This window comes from Cinclus cinclus, chromosome 38 (assembly GCF_963662255.1).
Source record: "Cinclus cinclus chromosome 38, bCinCin1.1, whole genome shotgun sequence".
Taxonomy (NCBI): domain Eukaryota; kingdom Metazoa; phylum Chordata; class Aves; order Passeriformes; family Cinclidae; genus Cinclus; species Cinclus cinclus.
The window spans coordinates 69419-92979 of record NC_085083.1 but is presented as its reverse complement, the minus strand read 5'-3'; the positions used below and the strand labels follow the sequence as shown (position 1 = coordinate 92979).

General features: G+C 64.2%; 6 protein-coding genes across 16 annotated transcripts; 3 read left to right on the top strand and 3 right to left on the bottom strand.

Annotated features, from left to right (window-relative positions):
* Nucleotides 1-169: 169 nt before the first annotated feature.
* Nucleotides 170-2633, bottom strand: PIH1D1 (PIH1 domain containing 1). 2 transcript variants are annotated; one of them, XM_062512582.1, is made up of 10 exons: nt 2567-2633; nt 2310-2387; nt 2167-2230; nt 1892-2080; nt 1737-1798; nt 1574-1658; nt 1381-1474; nt 1215-1305; nt 768-956; nt 170-683 (listed from the first exon to the last, which is right to left on the bottom strand). In XM_062512582.1, the coding sequence occupies exons 2-10, from the start codon at nt 2382-2384 to the stop codon at nt 651-653; spliced, it is 882 nt and encodes a 293-aa protein (XP_062368566.1). In that variant the 5' UTR covers nt 2385-2387; nt 2567-2633; the 3' UTR covers nt 170-650. The 2 variants fall into 2 exon arrangements, with proteins under 2 accessions (XP_062368566.1, XP_062368565.1); XM_062512581.1 differs by lacking the exon at nt 2567-2633 and having other exon boundaries at nt 2310-2542.
* Nucleotides 2634-2889: 256 nt separating this feature from the next.
* ALDH16A1 (aldehyde dehydrogenase 16 family member A1) lies at nt 2890-8381 on the top strand. The gene is made up of 17 exons (XM_062512584.1): nt 2890-2990; nt 3434-3536; nt 3721-3847; nt 4095-4276; nt 4350-4427; nt 4610-4797; nt 4921-5076; nt 5364-5555; nt 5873-5977; nt 6063-6199; nt 6270-6363; nt 6583-6644; nt 6927-7004; nt 7116-7290; nt 7400-7576; nt 7845-7967; nt 8161-8381. Exons 1-17 carry the CDS (start codon nt 2895-2897, stop codon nt 8320-8322), a joined length of 2235 nt encoding a protein of 744 aa, XP_062368568.1. The 5' UTR covers nt 2890-2894; the 3' UTR covers nt 8323-8381.
* Nucleotides 8382-8598: 217 nt separating this feature from the next.
* FLT3LG (fms related receptor tyrosine kinase 3 ligand) lies at nt 8599-10843 on the top strand. Its single transcript, XM_062512585.1, has 7 exons — nt 8599-8857; nt 8957-9058; nt 9335-9388; nt 9512-9655; nt 9944-10312; nt 10538-10610; nt 10713-10843. Exons 1-6 carry the CDS (start codon nt 8828-8830, stop codon nt 10577-10579), a joined length of 741 nt encoding a protein of 246 aa, XP_062368569.1. The 5' UTR covers nt 8599-8827; the 3' UTR covers nt 10580-10610; nt 10713-10843.
* A 129-nt stretch (nt 10844-10972) lies between these two features.
* Nucleotides 10973-13315, bottom strand: KASH5 (KASH domain containing 5). 6 transcript variants are annotated; one of them, XM_062512526.1, is made up of 12 exons: nt 13181-13315; nt 12784-13093; nt 12637-12703; nt 12414-12557; nt 12219-12336; nt 12089-12139; nt 11937-12014; nt 11791-11847; nt 11633-11692; nt 11437-11501; nt 11292-11349; nt 10973-11225 (listed from the first exon to the last, which is right to left on the bottom strand). In XM_062512526.1, the coding sequence occupies exons 2-12, from the start codon at nt 13028-13030 to the stop codon at nt 10989-10991; spliced, it is 1182 nt and encodes a 393-aa protein (XP_062368510.1). In that variant the 5' UTR covers nt 13031-13093; nt 13181-13315; the 3' UTR covers nt 10973-10988. The 6 variants fall into 6 exon arrangements, with proteins under 6 accessions (XP_062368510.1, XP_062368509.1, XP_062368505.1 ...); XM_062512525.1 differs by having other exon boundaries at nt 11292-11501; nt 12784-12833; nt 12913-13093; XM_062512521.1 differs by having other exon boundaries at nt 11292-11501.
* Nucleotides 13316-13664: 349 nt separating this feature from the next.
* Nucleotides 13665-15699, bottom strand: CD37 (CD37 molecule). Of its 2 annotated transcripts, XM_062512533.1 has the most exons (8): nt 15496-15699; nt 15195-15267; nt 14982-15106; nt 14678-14752; nt 14476-14580; nt 14218-14403; nt 14060-14143; nt 13665-13799 (listed from the first exon to the last, which is right to left on the bottom strand). In XM_062512533.1, exons 1-8 carry the CDS (start codon nt 15559-15561, stop codon nt 13722-13724), a joined length of 792 nt encoding a protein of 263 aa, XP_062368517.1. In that variant the 5' UTR covers nt 15562-15699; the 3' UTR covers nt 13665-13721. The 2 variants fall into 2 exon arrangements, with proteins under 2 accessions (XP_062368517.1, XP_062368516.1); XM_062512532.1 differs by having other exon boundaries at nt 13681-13799; nt 14060-14155; nt 14218-14580.
* A 362-nt stretch (nt 15700-16061) lies between these two features.
* Nucleotides 16062-20805, top strand: LOC134056036 (ferritin heavy chain A-like). Of its 4 annotated transcripts, XM_062512529.1 has the most exons (9): nt 16062-16144; nt 16262-16310; nt 16766-16927; nt 17007-17142; nt 17215-17319; nt 19532-19723; nt 19910-20056; nt 20148-20273; nt 20480-20805. In XM_062512529.1, exons 2-9 carry the CDS (start codon nt 16282-16284, stop codon nt 20654-20656), a joined length of 1074 nt encoding a protein of 357 aa, XP_062368513.1. In that variant the 5' UTR covers nt 16062-16144; nt 16262-16281; the 3' UTR covers nt 20657-20805. The 4 variants fall into 4 exon arrangements, with proteins under 4 accessions (XP_062368513.1, XP_062368511.1, XP_062368515.1 ...); XM_062512527.1 differs by lacking the exons at nt 16062-16144; nt 16262-16310 and having other exon boundaries at nt 16553-16927; XM_062512530.1 differs by lacking the exons at nt 16062-16144; nt 16262-16310; nt 16766-16927; nt 17007-17142; nt 17215-17319 and adding an exon at nt 18134-18609.
* Nucleotides 20806-23561: the final 2756 nt, after the last annotated feature.

Sequence of the window (23561 nt, the reverse complement as noted above, 5' to 3'; positions counted from 1 at the left end):
GACCCCTCCGGTGGCTCCTCGAGTGTCTCAGCTCTTCCTGGGAAGCTCTGGGAAGTCCCCCCAGGCCCCCCCGGTCCCGGCTCAGCCCTAAATCCCCCTCAATCCCCCCCTGCCTGGGCTGAGCCGTCCCGGGGGGGCCTCAGCCAATCACACAGTGTGCTTTGGGTTTAACTTTTATTGGGGGGTTTCGTATAAAAAAAGGAGGTGGGAGGGGGTGGAGCTGAGAGAATGCGCAGGGTGGGAAGGGGGGCCAGGAGGGGCTTGAGGGGGAACAGGAAGGTCTCGGGGGGGGTTCCCGGACAATCCTGGAGGTGATCAGGGGGTGCTAAGGAGAATCCCTGGGTGGTCATGGGGCGTTCAGCACTGTCTTGACAAGGGCCCCAAAGAGGTCTGAGGATCTTGAGGGGGATCCCCAAGGAGAAGTCCATGGCGATCCTGATGTGTGTGTGTGGGGGGGGGGGGGGGGGGTCCAGGAGGGTTCTGATGGAGCCCCGAAGGGGTCAGAGGGTCCTGAAGGGGGTCCCTGAGGGGAAGTCCAGAACGAGCCCAAGCTGGGGTACTCGGGAGGGTCCGGGACGATCCTGGGGAGGGTCCAGAGCAACCCTGAGAGCTCTCGGGGGTCCTGTCGTGGGGGAGGGGTCACACATCCCTCACGCCCGCAGCGGCATCGTCACGGTGAGAACCTATAGGGGGCGCCAAGCGCTCAGCGGGGGGCGTGTCCAACGGCAAGAAGGGAGCGTGTCCCACCCGGAGGTTGCCATGGTTACCTTGGACCGGCGGTGGAAGCGCGCGCGGCACCGCGCGGGGTCGGCGGGGAGGGGCAGCCCCAGCTCCAGCAGCGCCCCCTCGCGGGCGGGAGGACACGCCCCACGCTCCGCAGCAGCGCTCCCTGGTGGCGGGCGGACCAGCAGCAGCCTCTCGTCACTCAACCCCAGCCAGAGAGACTCCGCCCCCTCCTGGGTGGGGCCGAAAAGGGCGGGACCACGGTCAGGACACGCCCACATCACCATCACCCTCTGTTTGGATCATGGAAACCCCTCCTACCACAGTCCCCAGGGTCCTTCCAGGATAATGGGACTCCCCCCCTTCCCCTCCCCCACTGCTCCCTGAGCCTCCCAACGCCCCCCCCCCCCCCCCCAATCCCCCCAGACTGCACGTGGAATCAGAGGAACCCCGTAACTCAACTCCAGCATCTCCTAGTTTTCCCCACTCACCACATGGGGCAGGTGGACGCGGGCCTGCAGCACCTGCGGGTCCTGGGCTGAGGGCTCAGCCACCACCACGAACTGAGGGGGGTCTGGGGGGCTGTGGAGGGGCACAGGTCAGGCTGGGAGAGCCTCAGGATTTTTGGTGAGGGGCCCCTGGGGGGTCCCCACTCACCCTGGGAGCTCCTGGATGTGGGGCCGGGGCCGGGCCCGGATGTTTTGGGCTGAGATGGAGCCCAGGAATTTCCGATTCCGCAGTACCCGCCAGCCTGGAGGGGTTATGGGGGGGTCATGTGGGCGGGGGGGGGGGGGGGGGTTAGGCACCCCCCAGCCCCATCTGAACCCTCCCAGCTGCCCTCCAGACTCACCAGTGAGCTCCAATTCCACCCCGTACTTCTCCGACAGCCCCTCCATGGCCACGGTCAAGAAAAACTCGAGGTACAAAGGATCAGCCTGGGGGGGGGGGGGGGCAGGACTGTCAGAGCCCCCCAAATTCCCCCGAGACCCAAATGTCCCCATCCCAACCCTCACCTGGAGCGTCCGGAAAAAGCCCGAATTCACCACCACATCGTAGGCAGTGCAGCCCCGACCCCCTATAGGATTTGAGAAGATTCAGGGAGAATTTGGTGGTCACGGGGTTGCTCGGAAAAGGGGGGAGGTGGGGACAATCTCGGGGGGTCTCTGACCTCGGTCGAGCTCGGCGTGGGGCTCCCCGAGGCTCATCGGAATCCGGAAGCCGCCGTCGGGGCCGGGGGGCTCCCGCAGGAGCCTCTGGAGGCCCGGGGGGGACACGGGGGGGGGCGGCGGCACCTCGGGCGAGTGACAAACATTGACGAACACTTTGTCCCCCCCCGCGCGGGTCTTCACGCACAGCCCTGGGGGGGACACGGGGTTGGGGGGGGCAGGGGGCGGCGGGGACTCCCTGAACCCTCCCCCAGATCCTCTGAATCCACCCCCTTACCCGGTTGCGGGGTGACCGCGCGGGCGAGGCAGGGCCGCGGGGCCTCCTCGCGGTCCGGGGTCACCTACGGGAATGAGAGGGGAGCTTCAGAATCGGAACCGGGATCAGGACTAGAACTGGGACCGGGACCTCCCGAGACCCACCTGCAGCAACAGCCGCCGCAGCGCCGCCTCCTCGTCCGCCTCCAGCTCGGCCGAGAGCAGCGAAGGGTCCGCCATGGCCTGAGGGATCGACATAATGGAGGAGCCGGGGGGGGGAACACCACGACTCCAGACCCAGCATGGACCGAGGCCGCCAGGGCCCCCTGAGAACCCCTCGGGACCCCCAAAACCGCCGGGACCACCCTGGGAACCTCTCGTGCCCCCAGAATGCCCACGGACTACCCACAGGCCGCACTTACCGCGGCCGCCGCTTCTTTGACGCGTCACTTCCCCTTCCGGCGGGGCCCCGTCTCCGTGGTTACGGGGGGACGCTCTGGCTGCTTCTTCCCCGTCTCGGTGGTCCCTGGAAGGATTCCGCTCTGGCCGATTCCTCCCCGTCTCGATGGTCATTCAGGGCCGTTCTCTCCAGTCCGCTTCGGCCCCGGGGGTGACCTTCGGCCGTTCTTCCCCATCCCGCCCCACATCAGTGGTTTCTCAGGGCCGCTCTGTCCAACCCCGTCCCGTCTCGGTGGTGCCCCAGGGCCTCTCCGTCCAACCCCGCCCCGTCTCGGTGGCCCCTCGGCGGCGATGGCATCTCTGGCGGCCCTCGGCGCTTCGTCGGTCCCCAAAATCTTCGCCACGATGGAGGAGGGGCCGATCCCCGGCGTGATCAACCCGGGAGAGGTAATGTGAGATCTGAGCGTCCCCCTGGGGGTCCTGGGTGAGCTCTGGGGGTCCTGGGGGACTTCTTACAGTCTCGGGCGGTTCTTGAGGGGCTCTGGGGAGTCTCCTGAGGAACTGGGAAGGGGTCTGGAGGAAACCAGGAAACCACCGAGGAAAATAATGGGGCTGGGAGAAGCATCTGGGGAGAATCGGGGTAAGTTTTGGGGGTCCCGTGAGGATGGGGGTGTCCTGGGTGGCACTGTGGGGACACTGAAGGCCACTGAGGGGAGACACTGGGGTGTCCTGGGGGGTTCCTGGGACTGGAGGAATCATGGGCAGAGCCCAGGGTCCCTTGGAGTGTGTCGGGGTCAAAGTTCCCCCCATGGCGCCAAGGTCATTTGGGGAAGTGGAGGGAGGTTTGCTGGGGCTAGGGGGTCCCAGGGGTGTCCCTCATCCACCCCCAGGCATGGCTGGAATCCCATGGCCGCAGCCTCGGACACTTTGTGGACGGAACATGGCTGAAGCCACCAGGACGGATGAGCCTGGAATGCCAGGAGGCCACTACCGGTATGGGGAGGGGACAGGGAGGGGAACAGGGACTGGGGTCAGGGACAGGGGTAGGATTGGGGCTTAAGGGTCAAGGTCATAGATTTGGAGTCGCTGGTGCAGACCAGGGCCAGGGGCAGGGGTCAGGGATTGGGGTCAGGTTTTGGACTCAGTGGCTTGCCTCTGTCACACTCTGTCTGTCCAGGCCGGACGGTGGCTGTGGTGCCAGCTGGGGAGAGTTCGGACCTGGCCATGGCTGTGGCGGCGGCGGCGGCAGCAGCCAAGGCCTGGGCGGGGCTGGGGGGGCCCCAGCGGGGACAGCGCCTGGCCTGGTGAGTCACCCCGTGACCCCTGGTGACCTTCTCTGCACCCCTCAGGTCACCTTTGACCTTTCCCTGTTCCCTCAGTCTCCTGTGGCAGTGTGAACCCGTGTGTCCCCGAGTGACCCTGGGTGACCCCGAGTGACCCCAGATCCCTCTGAGCTCCCCCTGCGCCCTCCCCATGTTCCCCCATCCCTGATGTCCCCTCTGCGTCCCCTCATTGTCTGCCTTGACCCCCTGTGTCCCCGGTGCCCCTCAGGCTGGCTTCCACACTGGACGGTGACAGCAGGAGGACAATGGGGGCCCTGCTGACCCTGGCCGGGGGGCGGCCACTCTGCCGGACTCTTGGAGCTGACCTGGACTTGGGGCTGCGGCTGCTCCGCGTCCCCGCGGGGGGCGCTCAGCTTGGCCCCCCTGGCCTGGAGGGCTGGACCCCTCTGGGTGAGTGGCCCCTGTCCCCACAGTGTCCCCTGACCCCTCCCAATGTCCCCTGACCCCCCGTGTGTCCCCCCAGGGGTGGTGGCCGTTGTCCTGGTGGGTCCCTGCTCGCTGCCGGCGTTGCTCTGGAAATTGGGGCCTCTCCTGGCCATGGGTGAGTGGAGTGGAGGGCACAGTTGGAGACATTGGGGACCATTGCCATCCGGGGAACAAGGGACAAAGGTTGATCCAGGTGGGGGGGGCTCCCCAATGTCCATGTTGGGGGTCCCAGAAGTTTTGGGTGTCCCGATGTCCCCGTGTGGGGGGGGTCTCAGCAGTTTTGGGGTGTCTCCACAGGGAACACGGCTCTGGTCCTGTCCCCTCCGGCTGCGGCTCCGCCGCTGCTGCTGCTGGGGGAGCTCAGTGGGGAGGGGGCAGCGCTGCCCCCTGGAGTCCTCAATGTCCTGGCGGGACCCCCGGGGCTGTGCCAGGCCCTGCGTGCCCACCCCGAGGTCACCTCTGTCACCTTCCTCGGAGCCCCCCAGGTAGGGCAGTGTCACAACAATGGGAGGTGACAACAACGGCGTGGGGGCCGGCGCTGCACCCCCCACCTCCATCAACTCGGGGGACCCTGGGTGTGTCCCCACACACTGTCCCCTGTTCCCCAGGAGGAGCTGCAGGCCCTGGTTTGGGGATCCCCATGCCGGGGGCCGCACCTGGGGGGACCCCGGGGGGGCCGTGTCGTTGTCATCGTCCTCGACTCAGCCGACCTGGACAGCGCAGCTGCCGCCATCGCTGCCACCACTGCCACCCCCCTGGCACTGGTGGGGTTTGGGGGGTCCCAGGGGGGTTTTGGGGAGGCTTTTAAAATTTTTTTGGGGGGGGGAGGTTTCAGGGTTTTTCTTTGGGGGGTGCTGGGGGTTTCTCAGGGGATTTTTTTGGGGGCCTTTTGAGGAGGTTTCAGGGGGTTTTCAGGGATTTTTGGAGGGGTTTCAGGGTGGTTGTTTGGGGGATGCTGAGGAGATTTTTGCTTTTTTTTGGGGGGGTTGTTTGTGAGTTTTTCAGGGGAGTCCCTGTAGTGTCCCCTGATGTCCCTGCTTTGTGTCCCCAGTTCCCGTGGTGGGGGTGCATAGTGCTGGCTCAGGACACGGTGGTAGCAGCACTGGAGCGGCGGCTCCGGGCCCGGCTCGGGTTATTGCGGCTTGGGGACCCCATGGACCCCAAAACAGAGGTGGGGCCACTGCCCCCCAAGATCCTCCCACCTGAGGAGGTGGTGCAGGAGGCGCAGGAGGAGGGGGCTCAGGTGAGGGGGTACAGAAAGGGGGCCAGGGGTGGGACGGCTTTGGGGACATTGGAGTGACACAAAGGGGTTGGGAGGGTGGGGAGGGGGACGTGGTGTTCAAGGGTTTCCAGATGTTGGGGTCGATTTTGAGAGTTCCTGGACACTGGGGTTCCCTGGGGAAGAGGCTGAGGTGTCTCCTGGGGAGAAATTTGGGGGTTCCTGGAAGTTGGGACCAGCTGTGGGGGCTTTTAAGTGTACCCCGGGGGCCGTTTGGGAATGCCCTGGGTGGTATTTTGAGGGGTCCCAACTCATTTGGATCCTTGATTTTTTCTGTCCAGGTTTTCCAGGTTCCACTGCCGCCACTGCTGGAGAGGGGGCATCGTTTCTACCCCCCCACGCTGATCTCGGGGGTGGCCCCGACCTCGCGCTGTCTGCGGGAGCCGGTGGGTGCCCCTGGGCAAGCTGGGGTGATGGGGGGTGCCCAGGGGCACCTTTCAGGGATCCTCTGAGTGTCCCCTGCCCCGCCAGGCCCCGGGGCCACTGCTGGTGCTGCTGCCCGTGCGTGGCCCCACTGAGGCTGTGGCTGTGGCCTCGGCGCTGCCCCAAACTGCGGCTGCTGCCGTCTGGGCCCAGGACATCACTGTGGCCTTGGATACGGCGGACAGGTGACCGTCAGCCCCCAGACCCCTGTGCCCAGGAGTGACCACTGGGCACTGAGTGCTGAACCCTCTCTAGGCTGCCCCAGGGGCTGGTGTGGCTCAATGCTCTGGACCTGTTGGACCCCAGCGGGGGCTGTGCCGGGGGGGCTGCAGACGCTGACCTGGATGAGGTGGGGGATCCCAAGAGATCCCGCTCTGGTGGGAGTCCTGGGTGGTTTGGGATGGGTCTGGGGGGTCTGGGGGAGGCCTGGAGTAGCTGGAAGGAAGTGGAGGTCTTCTGGGATGCATCCCAAGTGGTTTAGAGAGGAGTGGGGTGGGTTTTGGGGGTCCCCAGGGTGGGGGTTCCTGTGCCATTATAGATGGGCTCTTCCACCCCTCACTCCCTCCAGGCGCTGCGAGAGTTCGGGTGTCCCCCCTGGGAACAGCCCCTCAAGGTGGATGAGCCACTCAGGTACCCCCTGATGGGACAGGGACCCCTCCCCAGGATGGAGACTCCAAATTAGGGGGTTCAAGGACAAAAGCTCCAAGACCAGGACTCCACTGGAACCCTAGTTTAACACCCCCAGGACCCCCTTCTTCCCCCTCCGGGTGGTCCCAACCCCATCCTGTCCCCCCAGAGGGTCCTGTGTCTCCCTCAGGACCCCAATACTTCCTCTCCAAGGGGTCCCGGTGTGCCCCGGTGTCCCTCCCACAGCAATGCTCTCTGACCCCTTGTCTCCTGTCACTGTCCCAGCCCCCTGGTGACTGTGGATGACCCCGGCGATCCCGAGCTGGCTCAGGCCGTGGCTGCCGCCCGCGGGGCTGCCCTGTGGTGAGTGATGGGAGTGTGGGGGGTTGGCCCCTCTAGAGGTATCCCCGACGATGAAACCCCTTGGTGGGGGGGAGGGGGGTGTCCGGTCCCCAACGCCCCCGACTCCCGCAGGTGGGGGCGGCTGCCGGGGGAGTCGCGGGCCCGGGTGTTGCGGGGGGCGTCGGCCGTGCTGGACGGGGCACACGGGACCCCCAAGGACGGAGACATCGGCGACACCGACGAGAGCCTGCAGAGGGCGCTGCTGCGCTGGGCGGCGCGCGTGGAGCGCGTGGGCGGGGCCGTGCAGGTGGGCAGGGCTATGGGGTGGGGCCGGGGGGAGGGCGGGGCAGAAAAAAGGGTGGGTGTTCGGCGACTGGGCGTGGCCTCTGAGTGGGGCGTGTCCAATCCCGCTGCAGGAGGTGCCCGGGGGCCGGGCCCTGGTGACGCGGCGGCCCCTCGGAGTGCTGGGCGTGGCCTGGGGCTGGCCCCGCCCCCTGGCGCTGCAGCTGCTCCTCCCGGCGCTCGCGCTCGGAAACTGCGTCGTGGTAGTGGCGCCCCCTGGCGGCGTCCTTGCCGCACAGCGGCTACGGAAGGTGCGGAACCGCGGGACCCCCCGCCCCCCGCTGCCCCCCCCGGGTGACACCTGTGACCACCCCAGGAACCCCCGGGTCACCCCCTGTGTCACCTCTCCACTGCAACCCACCGGGACCTCCCATAAACCCCTATATGGCCCCCCCCCCGCGATCCCCAGAATCCCCCATGTGCCCCCTGAAACCCTCCAGGACACCCCGTGTCCCCTCCCCTCACCCCAGGACCACCCCCTCGGTGACACTCCCCCCCCCCCTTCCCCTGTGTCCCCAGGCTCTGGTGGCCGCGGGGCTCCCGGGGGGTGCCCTGACGCTGCTTCCCGGGAATTCCCGGGGGTCCGGATCTCACCTGGCGCGACAGCACCCGGACGGGCTCTGGATCTGCGGGGGGGACGCGGTGAGTGGAGGGGCAATGGGGGAAATGGCGGGGGGATTACGGGATGTGGGGACATGACGAGGGTGGGTAGTGACACTGGGAGGATCGCTGTGACGTTTTGGGGGTCCCAAGCCATGGGACGGCTGCTGCGGTGGGGATTTGAGGTGAGGGGTGACATCACCCCAGCAGTCCCTTCTTGTGGCCGCCTGCCCAGGATTGTAACTGGAGCTCTGCCGTGAGCGTCTCCCGCGTTTGGGGGGTCCCGGTGGGAGTCCTGGGGGGTCCGGGGCAGGATCCCCCCCTCGGCGCCGAGCGGGAGCTGGAACTGCGCTGCACTCGCCCCCACTGCCTTTGGCTGACGGGGGGCGGTCCGTGAGACGCCCCCCCAGAACCCATCAAACCTGCGGGGATTTCAGACCTCACTCTGTGCCCCCAGCCCCGCGACTCCCACCCCAATAAAGCGCTCCGAGCCGCAGCCGCTTTCATGTCTCTGTTTGTGGGGAAGGGCCCGGGGGATCTCGGGCTGGAGTGGTGGGGGGGGATATTTTGGGGGTGCCCCGCCCCCGCACGTGCCCGGACGCGCGGGCCCCTCTCCCTCGCTCGGGGCAGACGCACCCAGAGCTCTGCGGGGCCGGGCGGGGGCTCCCGAGCGGCGGAGCCCCCGTGGGCTTCGGGAGGCAGTGCCCGGGGTGAGGAAGGGGCGGCCGGGAGTCCGCAGGGACGGAGGGGGAGGCTCGGGACGTCCCGCTGCCCCCTCGGGTTTCCTGGGCCCCCTCCCGACTCGGTCCCACTTTCGCTTTCGGCGGCGGCTCCGCCGCGGCCCGAGGGGTCCCGGGGCGGGTCGCGGGGGTCCCCGTGTGTCCCCCCAGCTCGGCACCGCCATGGACTTGCCTCCCTCCAGCTCTGCTTTGGTAAGTGGGGACAGCCCCCCCTCGCATTTTGACCTGCGCCCCTCTGGGACCCCTGTGAGAACCCCTTGGGATGCCCAGAGGCCCCCCGGTGCCCCCCAGGTGCCGCTCCTGCTCCTCCTGGCCGTGCCCATCCCCAGCAGCTGCTGCTCCTTCGGCTTTAACCCCGTCAGCAGCACCTTCAGCACCCACCTGAACAACCTGGTGAGACCCCTGCCTGCAGGACACCCTCCCGTGCACCCTGGTACACCCCCTGACCTGCGGGACCCTCATGGGACCTCACAGAATCCCCCTAGACCCAAAGGATTCCCCTGGCACCCCCCACCCCCCAAAACCCCTCATTCCTCAGGGAAGGCCCCATCCTGTGTTCCGAAAACCCCCTGGCTGCACCCCTTCACACTAAAGGGTCATTGGGGACCCCCTGAGCGCCCCTCTCAGCCCTCTGGGCTGTTTTTGGGGAACCCCTGACTCCTCCCACAGACCCCTTGGCTGCTCCTTGACTACCCCGTGGCAATGCCCAGCAACCTGGAGCCGGTGAGCGAGAACCCCCCAAATCCCACATGTGCCCCCCAAACCCCCCCCTCTTCCTTCACACCCTGACACCTCTGACCCCTGACCTGTGTCCCCCCAAATCCTGAATTCTCCCGGCACCCCCAGGACAGTGGTTGCTCTGATCTCTGGGGGCTTCACTTTGGGGCGCTGGCTCTGCAGCAAATGTTGGGGGTGGCAGGGAAGGATTTGGCACCTCTGCTCAGGACGCTCCTAGCTCAGCTCCACTTTGTGGCCGAGTGCCACATCCAGGTGGGTGGGGGTCCCTGGGGAGGCTCTGAGGGGGCTGGGGGTCCTGGAAGGGGGAGGGGGGAGTGGTAGGCTCTGGGTGGGCAGTTACAGGGTGGTCCTGGGGAGGGCCAAGGTGAGTGTGGGGACTCTGGGGACTCCACAGGGGTCTGGGGGTACCCTGAGGTGTCCAGGGTAACTCTTGGGAGTCTTGGGGGGGATGCGGGAGCTCTGGGGCATTTCCGGAGTTTCCCAGGCTGGTTCAGAAGGTGTCTGGGGTCCCCTGGGGGGGCTCGTGTGACATCCCCCCAGGATCCCCAGGGCTGTGTCCGGCTGGAGATGGTGAATGTGTCGCAGCTACTGGAGACCCTGGCGCAGCACCTGGGGGGGCTGCAAGGGAGACCCCCTCACTTCCCTGGCTGTGCCCGCTTGCGCTGCCACCCAGGTATGCCCCCGGGACCCTCAAAAGACCTCTGTAACACCCCCAGGGCAGCTGCTGACCCCCGTGTCCCCCCAGGCCCGGCGCTGACCAGCCCAGGAGTGCGGCACGAGGGGACCTTGGGGGCCAGGCAGGGACCCCCCAGCCCTGCTGGACATGGGCTGGTGCTGCTGGGGGGAGTTGGGGGAGCCCTGGGCCTGGCAGCAGCGGCCTGGGTGCTGTGGAGGAGACCCTGTGGCCAGGTGGGGACACTGAAGGGCACTGGGGACACTGGAGGGGACAGCATTACTGGGGGCACCAGGGGTGGTGGGGGCATGGGGGGTGCTGTGTGTGTTAGGGGCACTGGGAACAATATGGGTGCTGGCTGTCTCGGTGTCACTGGGAGCACTGGTGGCTGTCTTGGGGTCACTGGGAGGACTGAGGACACTGGGAGCACTGGGGGGTCACTCCCCTCAGCCCCTCCCTAGCCCTCACAGGGACCCCTGACAATGGAGCACGATGGGACCTGAGTGGCTGAGTGATACCTGGGGATAGACACAGGTACTGGGAGGGCTCCTGGATACTGAGATCACTGGGAATGTCCTGAGGGGGGCCAGGAGAGGCCCCTGGATCATCACATTCTCACCTTCTGTCTCTGTCCAGGCTGGCTTGAGCCACTGGTGAGAGATGGGGACCCCTCAGTTCCCTGCTGGAAGTCCCTGGGGGACTACACCGGGATCTCCCGAAGCCACTGAGAGACGAGGGGGCCCAGCCTGGCCCCCTGCAGTGCCCATAAAGCTGATGTTGACACCCTGACTCTGACTCTGCGCCTGATCCTGCTCTGGGAAGAACTGGGTGGACAGGGACGAGCATTTGGGAGAACTGGTATGAAGTGGGGTGGACACAGCAGTGCCCAACTGGTCTTTACTGGGGAGGGTCTCAGAGGGGTGGGGGGCTCTGGTAGCGTAGCTGGGGCTGGGGCCACTGGCGGGGCAGGAGGTAGAGCAAGGCCAGCAGCACCAGCAGCGCCAGAGCCCACGGTGACAGCGGTGTCCATGGTGACAACGGCGCCTGTGGGGCCACTGCCTCTGCCACCTCCTCACTGCTCCCCGCCAGGCCTCCTCCTCCAAACAGCGCTGTCTCCGTGTCCTCCTCCTCCTCCTTGTCCCCTGTTCCCTGGGCAGAAAGTCTGGGTCAGTGGCTGAGGGCACCCTGCAGGGTCTCCCCTGACCCCATCCTTACCTGGCTTGTCACTGCCGTAGCCTGGATGGTCAGCTGGCTGCGTGGGCACCATGGGCGCCTGAGAGAGGGAGAGGAGGGTGAGGATGCTGAGCTGAGGACTCTGGAGTGTCCTGAGGATGTCCCCCATGCATGTGTTCCCCCATACATGGCCCAGGCGTCACGCAGCCGGCCCAGCTGCTGCCGCAGCTGTGTCGTCTCCAGACGCAATTCCTGAAGGGAGAAAGGAGTTGTCACTCTCTGGCCTTGACCCACACGTAGAGGGTGGCCACCATGGGCCTTTGCTGTGGCCAGGGGCTCTGTGGCCACTGTCTGGGCTCACGCTCTGGTCAGATGTGCCATACCTGCACTACCCGCTCATAATCCTCCAGTGCTGCTGTTAGCTCCTGTGCCCGCTGCCCTGCCTGTGGGACAGGGCCTGGACATGAGGGGCCGTGGGAGAGGGCTGGGGGTGGCCCTCGTGACAGCTGAGGTGGTGGCAGTGTCACTGGGCAGCTCTCACCTGGGCAAGGGCTGTGTCCCGGGCAGAGAGCAGGGCTGTGTCACGGCAGACCTGGGCCTGGGCAGAAGGATGGGGACAGGGACTCCTCGTCACTGGGTGACACAGCCCCCAGCACCACCCACCATGGCCACTGTACCACCGCTCACCTCCAGGCTGGACATCCGGGCTGCCTGCGCCTGGATCTGCTCCCGCAGTCCCTGGCCCTCAGCAAGGAGCCGCTGGTTCTGCCAGGGGTGAAACAGGGCTGGGGTTCCCCATGGCACTGCCCCACTGGGGTAGCCCCCAGTACCAGGCTCACCTCCTCCTGCAGACCCTCGGCCCGCAAACACAGGCTGTGCTGCTCCTTCTCCTGGGGAGGGCATGGCCATGAGGGGACACCATGTGACACCAAATGTGACACCATGTGGCACCTCTGTTTAGCCTCTCACCGTGTGCCGTGCCTGCCGCCGGAGCTCGGTGTTCTCCTCCTCCAGCCCCTTCACGACTGCCTTAATTTCGTCCAGCTCCTCGATGGCCACCCTGGCCTGCTCCAGTGCCTGCCGGCTGCTGCCGAGAGCGAACAGCGTTTCAGCATTCCCAGGATGCTGACCCAGCCCCCATGCCCGGGAAGCCCTCGGGAGCACCTTCGCAGCTGCGCCTGGAGCTGTGCAATCTCCTCGGCCAGGTGGGCATTGAGCTCCTCAGCCTGCTCAGCATCCCGCTGCAGTTTGGTGTTCTGGGCTGCCAGTTGCCGGGCACGGCTCCGCAGCCCTGCGGCCTCGGCACTGCTGGGGAGTCCCACTGGTCCCAGAGTGCTCCTGGGAGCACAGCCAGGAATGGCAGGGTGTCCCCACAGTGGGCACTTACTGGGTGGTGATGTCTATGTTGTCACCCTGGAGCTGGGCGGCTGCTGGGAGCGCGTGTCCGTCATCCTCTGTGGGATGGGACACAGTGGGCTGCGCTTGTGTCCCCATAGGAGCCACCCCGACTCCCTTTTCCTGTTCCAACACCCACCCTCCAGCACTGATCCAGTGTCACCAGTCGCCACGTCCTGCTGCTCGGCTCTGCATGGACAGAGCCATGGGTCAGCACTACTGACCGGTCCAGCCAGCCCCAGGCGCTGCCCCATCTCTCGGCACTGACCCGTCCTGCCGGCACGCTGCGATCCAGGCGCCCATAGCTGTGCGGAAACGAATCCGGTCCAGTGCCGTCCCTGTGGCCGCAGGATCCAGCGCCTGCCGCAGCGCCTGCAGCCGCCCATCGTGCCCACTGTGCCCCGTCATCGCTGCCACGTACTCGACCACCCGCTGCGGCTGCACCAGCCCTGGGGCGGACCAAGGGGTCAGGCACGGTGGTCACCATCCCGGGGCAGTTTGGCTGTGGCCACCGTGGCCCCAGGGGGATTGGCTACCTGTTCGCTCGGGGTCGCAGGCAGCGAAAGTGCAGTCCAGGGCAAACTCGTCCGAGCAGCCGCTCTCGTCAGGGGCTGAGGGGGGGGTACATGGGTTATGGAGGGGCCCGTCGCCTCATCCCCCCGCCCGCTCTCTCATGGTCCCCCCACCTGGCAGAGGGATGACAGCGCCTGGGGCGCAGGGACCCTCTGCAGCCATCGTGTTCGGTGGTGCTCCGGTGTCGCCGGTGTCCCGGGGCACAGCCGGGGCTCGGGGGTTTCTAAGGGGTCCCGGAACCGTCGTGGGACTGAAGGGGAACCGGTGGGGGGGGGGGGGCCGAGAATCGCCTCACGGCGGAGGAAAGGGGCGGGGCCTCGCGCGAGCCGTTCCCGCCCAGCGGAGAGGGGGCGTGGCCACGCGAAGGGGCAGGGAAGGGGGCGTGGCGCACGCCGCTCCACGCGGGCCGCGCTGTCCCGGTCCCTTCTCGATTCCGCTGCTTCCCAATGGCTTTTATTGAAGGACAAAGCCCTCCGCGCTTCCCCCCACACCACCCTGGCCCCCTCAGAGTCCCCGCAGCAGCTTCTCGTAGTTGGAGTCCAGGTTCCGGACCAGGAACATCGACAGCATCAGTAGGGAGAGCTAGGAGTGGAGAGCAGGATCAGCCTTCCCAGACCTCCTCGGATCCCTGACCCTCTTCCCGACCACTCTGAACACCCCTCATGGACCCTTCTGGCCACCCTGAATCACCACCAACCCCCCTGGCTCCCCACGGACCATCCGCTGAACTGTCCCTGGGCCCCCGGGCTGCTGCCCAGCCCACCCAACCTATGGTCCCACAGCCCTCCGACCACCCCCAGGACCCCCAGCTCAGCCCCCCAGCCCCAGGGCATCCCCCCTACCTCTCCCAGGCCGATGCCTATGCAAACCCCCACGATGGTGACCAGGTTTCCAGCCAGCCAGGTCTGGACGCTCTCCTTGCAGCCCTGGGGTGACAACTGGGGGTCACTTTGGAGCCTCTCACAGAGCTCCAGGACCTCCTGATTCCCCCGTGCCTCACCCTAGGGAAGATGTCCTCGGGGGCAGCCATGGGACAGCGGCCGTGAGGGAGCATCCATGGGTTCTTTTGGGTGCTGTTGGGTGCCCTGAGGCAGGAGCAAGCAATGGCCCTGTTCCTGTCCCAGTCTGTGGTGGTGTCATCGTGGTAGTCCCAGTCCTGAGGCCTTTTCCAGCCACAGCAGCTGAGCTGTGGGTGGGGCAGGGGTGTCAGTGTGGTGGCCGTGGAGTAGCTCTGGGGTTCTTTTGGGGTAGGTCTCACCTGCTGCTGGACAGCATCCCAGCTCTCGTGGGGGTCCCCAGGTGGTCCCTGGGCTGGGTACCCCCGGATCAGCTCCGCTGCGTAGGTGGCCACCTTCGTAGCCAGCTGGGGAGGGGGATCAGCACAGCATTGCCCCATGACCCCAGGGTCCCCTCCGACCCCGGGGTCTCCCCCTCAGCCCCAGGTTCACCCCTGCACTCACAGTGGCACGCTGCGTGTAGACAATGATGGACACCGCTATCTGGGCAGCGAAGAGCAGCAGAAGGAGCCCAAAATACTTTTGGGATAAACACGGAAGGTGGGGGTCAGCCAGACCTCCTCCCCAGCCCCTCCCCGGCACTGGGGACAGCTCAGAGGGGTCTCCCCGCTCCCTGCTGCTGTTCCCCAGGCACAGGATGTGGTGGCACCACGTGGCCCCGCGGTTACCCCAGGAAGTTGCAGCACAGCTATCCCAGCCCCCTCCCAGGTCCGTGACCCCTCCTGACCCCCTCAGCTCCCCAGCTCACCAGGCCCAGCATGACCTTGACCTCCTTGAGGGCCCCCAGGCACCCCAGGAATCCCAGGAGCATCGTGATGATGCCGACCCCAGAGAAGCCATAAGACCAGACTCTCAGGCTGACCAGTGGTGACCCTGGGAGACACGGTGGGGAGGATCAGGGAGCCTCTCAGCCCGGGGTGCCACACGTCTTGGGGTACCCCATACTGTGGGGGTCCCTTACCCAGCACGGCGGCGAAGCTCTGCCGGTCGAAGAGGATCCAAAAGCTGAAGGCGAGAAGGAGGATGCCCAGGAACTGTGGGGACCGGGGGGAGCCCAAGTCAGGGAATGGGGGCCTCCAGTGGCCAGAAACACTGGGAGATTGTTGCACCCCCAGGGCCCCCTGTGTCCCCTCAGCCCCAGGTTCCCCCATCTCCCCAAGTCCCCTCAAGCTGTATGTCCCGCGTCTCCCCCCTGCCGTCCCAAGTTTTACCTACCCCCTCTGCCCCCGTGCCCCAAATCCTGCCCCCCCAGCCCCACTCACGAAGAAGAAGAGGTTGAGGAGAAAGAGGAAGCACTTGGTGCAGCCGAGGCAGCTTTTGGGGCTCATGTCTGCGCGGGGCTCACACACACACTGACTCAGAGCGCACCCCAAGCCTGAACCGCCTCCCGGACCCCGGTTCCCCCCGCGCACCTGCGGCCGCTCCTCCCGCCCCGTCCGGCGCCTCCTCGGGGCCCCATAAGGAGGCGGCGGAAGCACCGCGGGGGCGTCGTCCCGGGGCCCCCACGGACAGTGGGGGCGGTGACCCCCGGGACCGCGGGGCGACCCCCTGTGTGACCCCTGTGTGACCCCCGGTGTGACCCCCGGGGACCCGGGGACTGCGGGGGCGGGGCTGAAGCCGGCAGGGAGGGCGTGACCGAGAAATGAGTGACGGGTCGGGGGGCGGAGCCGGCGCGGGACCACGCCCACCTAGACGCATACCCTGTCAAAGCACGTGATCCCTGAACGGCCCGCCCCCCCGCCGCCCTCACGTGACGCCGGAGGGAACCACGTGGTTCGGGCGCGATGGCGGCGGCGGCTTCGGCCCAGCGGGGCGGGGGCGGCGGCGGCGGCGGCGGCGGCGATGATCCCGGGGCCGGGGCTGGGGCCGGGGGCGGTGCCGGCGAGCCCGCCCCGCCCCCGGGGGGCGGTGGTGAGTGGGGGGGTTGGCGGGACCCGCGGGGGCGCGCGGCCTATACGGGCCGGGAAGGGCGGCGGCGGAGGCCGGTTGGAGGCCGTTTCTCTCCAGTAAGCGTCCCGCTCTCCGCAGGGGCCTCCTCGGACCAGATCATGCAGACAGGGGCGATCTTGCTGCGGGCGTGAGTAAGGGGGGGGGGGGAGGGGGGGACGGGCGGGGCTGAGAAGGGACAAGGGGCGACTGGTACGGCGCAGGGTGCGGGGACAACTTGGGACTGGGAGAGGACTTGGGTGACATGAGAGGATGCCGGGGAATAAAGGGTGCGGGCCAGGGATTAAGAACTTGGGAGACCTGGCATTGTGCAGGGGGACGGAGGGGGGACACAGGCTGCGGGGAGGGGCACTGTGCGGGGGGAACGTGGGACAACTTAGAGGACACAGGGTGCAGGGGGGCCCGTGGGGTGCAGGTGTTACATCAGGGGGGACTCGAGAGGGTCCTGGAACTTGCGGTCCAGCTGGGACACGGGGGGACCTGGGCTCCAGGTGGGAAGGACTCGGGCTCCAGGTGGGACACGGGGATGGTGTCACACAGAGCCAGGCAGGACATGGCAGGTACTCAGAGTGCTGGGGGTCCCAGGTTCGTGCGGGACCGCGTGGAGCGCTGTGGGGACCCCCAGGCTGTGGCCCTGAGCGTGGCTGAACTGGGTGAGCCCCAGCCCAGCAGCCCTGACACCAAACGTCTCAGCGAGTGCCTGCGGCGCATTGGCGATGAGCTCGACAGCAACATGGAGCTGCAGAGGTGGGCAGCTGCCACTTTTTGGGGGTGTCCGTGGTGTCCCCAAGCCTGCCCTGACCATCCCCACCGTCCCCTGCCCCAGGATGATCGAGCAGGTGGGGTGTGATGCCCCCAAAAAGCTGTTTTTCCGTGTGGCCAAGGAGATGTTTGCTGATGGCACCTTCAACTGGGGTCGTGTGGTTGCCCTGTTCTACTTTGCCTGCAAACTGGTGCTGAAGGTGGGTGTGGAGCTCTTCAGAGGCCTTCCCGGTCCCCCTTAACCCCTTCTGAGCCCTCCCTGTTCCCTCCAGGCTCTCTGCACCAAGGTGCCGGAGCTGGTCCAGACCATCCTGCGCTGGACCATGGAGTATCTCCAGGAGCATGTGCTGGCCTGGATCCAGGCCCAGGGTGGATGGGTGAGGCTCCAAACCCCCCATTCCTCAGGGGCCCAAGCCCCTGACCCCTCCTTAACACCCCCTTGTATCCCAAATCCTGCCATTCCTCAGGGGGCTGAGCCACTGTTTAGGAGTTTCCCTTTTCCAACATCCCATTTTACCCCAAATCCTCCCTTCCGTCCCCTGTTTCCCAACTCCTCTGAATCTGGTTATTCTGGGGGGAGGTTTGGGAGCCCCCACAACGTGGTGACATTCCCCCTCCTGTGTCTTTCCCCCCCCCACCCAGGAAGGGCTCTTATCCCACTTTGGGACCCCCACCTGGCAGACCATCACCATCTTCGCTGCTGGCGTCCTCACGGCCTCGCTGACCATCTGGAAGATGTCATAGACTCTCGGGGGGGCCGCATTTTGTCCGCCCACACCCCCGGGACCCCTCCCCGGACTGGCCCTGCCGGCAGGGATGGTGCTGACACCCAGTGCCTTCCAGGGCCGGGGGGGTTTTAACCAACAGGACTCGCTCACCTGGATTTTGGGGTGGTGGTCGAGCTGGGGAAGACTCTCCCCTCCTTCCCCAAGGCTCCCTCCAGCTCTTCCCATAAGTATCTTGAGGCCACAGCTGGGATTTGGGGGCGGGTTGGGTCTGAATGGGGTGGGGACAACTGCCCCTTCCCTTTCTGTGCCCCCAGTCCCGGTGCTGGGCCTTCCTGGCGTTGGTTTGATCCCAGGACTTGTGGTGCTTTGGGTGGGGGGGGATCCTGCGGTTCCACCCTCCGATATGGGGGTGGGTGGGGTGTCTCTGTGACCCCCCCCCCCCCCCCCAAAATGAGGTGGGGGGGGTAGGGGGGAGGGTTACAGCCATGGCTGTAGGGTGAGTATTTATTGGGGGTCCCCACCCCCCAAAAAGGGCCCCCCCAGGTGCAATACCCCCCTCCCGGGGCGGAGGCTCTCAGGGTGGGGGGGGCCACAGCCCCCGTTTACACCCCCTCAACCTCCCGGTTTTGGAGGTCCCCCGTGTTTCCGAGGCCGGGATGGGGAAGGAAATGACCCCCTCTCCCCAACCCCCATGGTGCTCTCGGGGGTGACGTCACGGGGAGCCCGCCCTCCCCCAAAAAATGGGTGGGCTCTGCCTTCCCCCCCATTGCTTCTCTCCATAGTGTTTTTTTCTTCTCTTTTTTTGTACCTTGGTTTTTGTATCTCGGGAATTTCGATGGAAATAGAAGACAAACGCGATGCTTCATGGACGTGTCGTTCATGTCCCCTGTCCACGTACCTCCCCCAAAAACCTCGGGGAGCCCTCGGGGATCTCGGGATGTGCGTGGGGAAAGAGGGGGGACACAAGAAATGCGGGTGGGGGGGTGGGCAGGGCAGCGCCGCTTTCACTTTCGCTTTTAGCACGTGGCTGGAGGCGTCCCCTCCTCTCTTTTGTTCAGCATCTCGGGGTTTGGGGACCCTGGCTGAGGGGGGAAATGTGGGGAGGGTCTGTACCCCTAGCCCTCCAGGTTGGGGCGGGAGTTGCACATCTGGACCCTCCTCCGGCCGTATCCTTCCCACAGCTCAGCCTCTGGAGCTAGCGCCAAAGGGACTCTGGGGGTGGCTTTAGGGGGTGATTCCCATTAGAGTCTGCGGCCGCTGCTCCCCCGGAATTTCGTCGCAGCTCCAGCCGAGCCGGGCCCCCCTGGACCTGCGGGCAGTCCAAGGGATGGGAAGGGAAGCGCTGTGGGTCTCCCAGTTCCAACAACCAGTCTCCCCCAGTTCGCCCCAGTCCCAGAGCGGTGGAAACGCAGAGTCAGCGCTTCCCCGGGGCCAAGTTCTTCTTTTATGGTCCCGGCGCTAAGTCAGCTCCTTCCGCACCCTATAACCTATTAAACTCCGATTAACGGGCAATCGGCACCTCAGGACCTGGCAGGACACACCCCCAGCTCCTCCCCAACCCCCGTCCGCCTCCCTGTGCCCCCCAACCCAGCAGGGACCTGGGGCTCTCCCCCAGCAGTCCCTCCCGCGCCCGGGGGGACACAACGTAGGGTCGGACCCCCATCGAGATCCTGCCCAGTCATGCTGAGTCTGTGGGACCGTGTGACAAACGGGGACAAGGGCCAAGGCCACCGCGCCCGACCGGGTCTTTCCGGAGGGGAGAGAAGGGGGAGGGTTGCCCCTTCAGCCCGCCCACTGGGGCCGGGCTATAAGAGCCCCTGCCGCGGGTCGAGCGGCCACAGCTGCGTTCTCGCTTCAACAGTGCTTGAACGGAACCGGCTGCTCTCGGCCCTTTGTCCATCCCGGCCGTCCATCTGTCCATCTGGCCGCTCCCGAATTCATCCGTCCCGCCATGGACTCCCAGATCCGCCAGAACTACCACAACGACTGCGAAGCCGCTGTCAACCGCATGGCCAACATGGAGCTGCACGCTTCCTACGTCTATCTCTCCATGGTAGGGGGGCTCGGGACCCGCGCCCCCGGGGTTGAGGGACTCTTCCCCCCCTCCTGCATCCCAAAACCCACTTCCATCCCGCCTCGGTGCCGGTGCGGGCGGTGCCGCTCGGGAGGGCGGAATCCGAAGAGTTAGCGGGGTACTGGGTGGCTCCCCGATATCTCCTCCCCCCCCTCTCTTCCGCAGGGGTTTTACTTTGAGAGGGACGACGTGGCCCTGTCGCGGCTGGCGCAGTTTTTCCTGGAGCAGTCGCGGGAGGAGCGGGAACACGCCGAGGGGCTCCTGCGCTTCCAGACGCGCCGCGGGGGCCGTGTTCTCCTGCAGGACATCAAGGTGTGTGGTGGGGGAAGGGGGGCTGTGTTTGTGGGGGGCGGTTGGCCTTGGGGTACCTGAACCCATCATGGTGACGATCGGTGCCCCGCAGAAGCCGGAGCGGCACACCTGGGGCTCGGCACTTGAGGCGGTGGAAGCGGCGCTGCAGCTGGAGAAGTCGGTGAACCAGGCGCTGCTGGACCTGCACGGCCTGGCTGCCGAGAAAGGGGACCCCCACGTGAGTGGTGCTCTGGCTTTCACCCCCTGCCCCCTCAAGGCTCTGAGCCCCCCAGCACGCTCCCAGTTCCTACCTTTCTGCACGCCTGTGCCTTGGGGCCACCCTGGGGCTCCTTCTCCCAGGCTCCGTGGAACCTCCAGCTGCTCCTGGGGGTCCCTCACCTCCCCCGGACCTTCAGCCCTGCCTGATCTCCCTTTGTCCCACAGCTTTGTGACTTCTTGGAGTCCCACTACCTGGATGAGCAAGTGAAGGTAATCAAGGTGCTGGGGGACCATGCCACCAATCTGCGACGCCTCACCAGTGGGGCTGCTGCACCCGGGGGGGCCTCAGCCGGCTTTGGCGAGTACCTGTTTGACCGTCTGAGCTTGGAGGAGCGCAGCTGAACCTCTCCCAACTATGCCTTCCCAGGCACCCACCAGGACCGTGTTCCTGGGCCCCCCAGACCCTTGTAACCCCCCTGCCCCATCCAAGGAGGCTCTGCCTGCTGGGCTGTCCCAGCATGGTAGCAATAAAGTCTTTACTTACTATCATGCTTACTGTCTTATGAGTCATCTTTGGACTGGGAGAAATCTTGTGCCATTCAGAATTTCAGCAGGCAGAAGCCCACTCCCGGGCACAGGCCCTGAATACCAACTGTGGCCCTTTTTCCTGTGAAACAAAACTCACCCCCTCAGGTTCCTGCTATCAGTTTGAAGGAGGAATTTGGCTCTCCAAAGGCAGCCAGGCTTCTAAGTGGTGTTGCAGCTCAATACAGTTCATTTCAGTGTTTGTTTGGTTTGATTTTCGTGGTCAGTTCCCATAAAAAACTCCCCTCCTTTATCGGACCCATCCCTGGGGTGTGGTACCAGACTCACCCTTAGCCTGGAGGAATTCTCTGCTCCCCTGGAGAGGGGCTGAAGGCCGGGCTTATGAGCAGAGGGAAAACAACCAAACCATGGGCACTGTGTCCTGGATGCACGCAGCACCACGTGTTTCCCAAGTTCCCAGCACTGATGAATGTGAACAAGAAAATGCCTGTTCCTTCACTTATGCAGCTCTCCCCCCCGCACCTCCCCTGCTTCCCCTGCCCTTATCCCTGGCGTGCCAAGGTCCTGCATGTCCCTGGCTCTGCAGCTGCAGCCCACCTTGTCCTGCCTGTGGCTAAGAAAATATGGGCTGAGATTTTTTTTTTTTTTAGCAGCAATCCATTTATTTAAATAACACACAGAGCATACAGTGCAGAGAGTCTTTAGGAAAGACATCCAAAGAAGGGACTCTGCTTTTCCTGTAGTTCTCCTTCCTGTTTTCACCTGGGCTGGAAGGATGGGCATGGCCTGTATTTACCATATGAAAGTGATGTTACTAAATTTGTCCAGAAGTTCTGATTATTATTATTCCTTATTTTCTGACAGAGATCATTCTCATTTTGCCTTTCCCACGTTGTTTCCAGGTGCTGCCCAGGAGGGACATCTGTGGCCTCAGACAGTGATTGCCTGGGAGAAAGGGGAGCTTTTGAACAGCTCACCTGCACAGCTCAGGTGGATGGGACAGGATTGGTGTGGCCTGAGAAGGCCTGAACAGCTGTGTCTGTGTTCTGCAGTGCCTTGAAACCTTTCTCTGTCAGGTTTTGGAGGGGTTTCTCTTTGGTATTTCTTGTGATGCAGCACCCCAGATGTTGCTTTGTGCAAAGTCCAGTGGTAAAGGATTGAGTAACTGACAAGTGGGGTCTGGCATGAAAATGGTTCTTGTAAAATGGAGCAAAGAATGCAATAAGAAAAATGAACATCATTTGAATGTCTGAAATGGTTAGGAACAAAAAATGCTGGAAAAGGGCACTTTTATATTTGAATTGGTGTCACCTGTCTTGGATCAAGCCCCATAGTGAGCAATCAGAGCAGAAGTGTGAAAGCTGGGATCCTTTGACTTCTGCAGGGGACTTAATTTTCTTTTCCTCTTCTCTTTCAGGACAGGAGAAATGGTTCCACTCCTCCCATCTTTGCCAAAAGCAGTGGTGTTTGAGGAGCCAGAGCCAAGAGGCTTCAGCACCAGGGATCTGCACTGGAGGGCTCCCGGTCCTGACCGCGCAGGGTTCCCCTTTTCCTCCCTGTTGGGATGAAGTGTCTATGGAATCTGGGATCTGGGTGAAACTGCAGCTCTGCTGGTATCCAGGGACGTGAGGTTCCGGGAGACTGCGTTTCTCTGTGGCTTTCCAGGTCAGCAGCAGCCGGAGGAAATGGGGTGCCAGAGCCGTGCCCCATCAGGCCGTGTTTGCCTCTGAGGAACAGAGAGTCCGGGCTGAGGTGAGATTGCCAGGAGTGCTTGGATGGATGAGCTGTGCGGGGAACGGGGAGCTTGGAATCGCAGCTGCTGCTGGATCCATTGCCTTAGGTCTGCTCCGTCTGTGTCTGTGCCAAGTGGGATTTGTGCTGGGGAGAGAGGTGCTGTGGGGAGCCAAAGGTGAGTAAATCCTTTCTGGGGATGGGCAGGGAAGGACTGAGTAGCAGGGAAGGAGAGGATTTATAAACAATATGACTATTTCCCCCAAAATTGGCATGGAGCAGTGATGGGGTGCTTTGCTTTGGTCTGGGCCTGTTATTTTTTGTGCAATCATTAATTCTTATATGATTTACTGTTCAGTATCTTTCTAAAAAAAGCTGACAGAAATTTAGGTTAAGCATTAGAACTTGGGTCCATTCACTGCAAAAATTTGCCCATGTTGGAGGACTGGAGTGATGGCTGCTCCCAGGAAAGGTTACTTATTAATACAGAGTCAGATTTCCCTCAGTGACTGCCAGCCCTGAATGGCTCTGAGTTTGTGCTCTGTTCACTGAGGAATTGGAAATAACTTCGGTATAATTAGAAATTTTAGAAAAATCGAGCTAAAAATCTCACCTCTGTTCCCCCTAAGTTTTCCCACTTTTTTCCAGCGTGGAGCTGCACAGAAGTCAAACATCAGGGAATAACTGTAAATTCAAAGGCAGACAGAGAAGATGTACCAGCAAAGGGCAGGAAAGGGGAAAGGTTTCAGAAAATATATTAGTGGTCTAATTAAAAATATTTTCTGATTGCCAAGGGAGAAGAAAACGAACTCGCAGCCATTCAGGCCTTCCCTGCGGCCCCTCCGGGGCTTTAGCCTAGAAAAATTCCAGGAGGACGAAGATTTCTCCCAGACCAAAGCTGCCCCCTCCTCCAAACCTGGCTGCCATCGGAGGCCCAAACGCGACCCACAAAATGACATCTGCATTGTGGGTTCTTGAGTTTGGATTCTTGGGGAAAAGTGCCTCCTTTCAAAGCCAACTTGCCTAACTT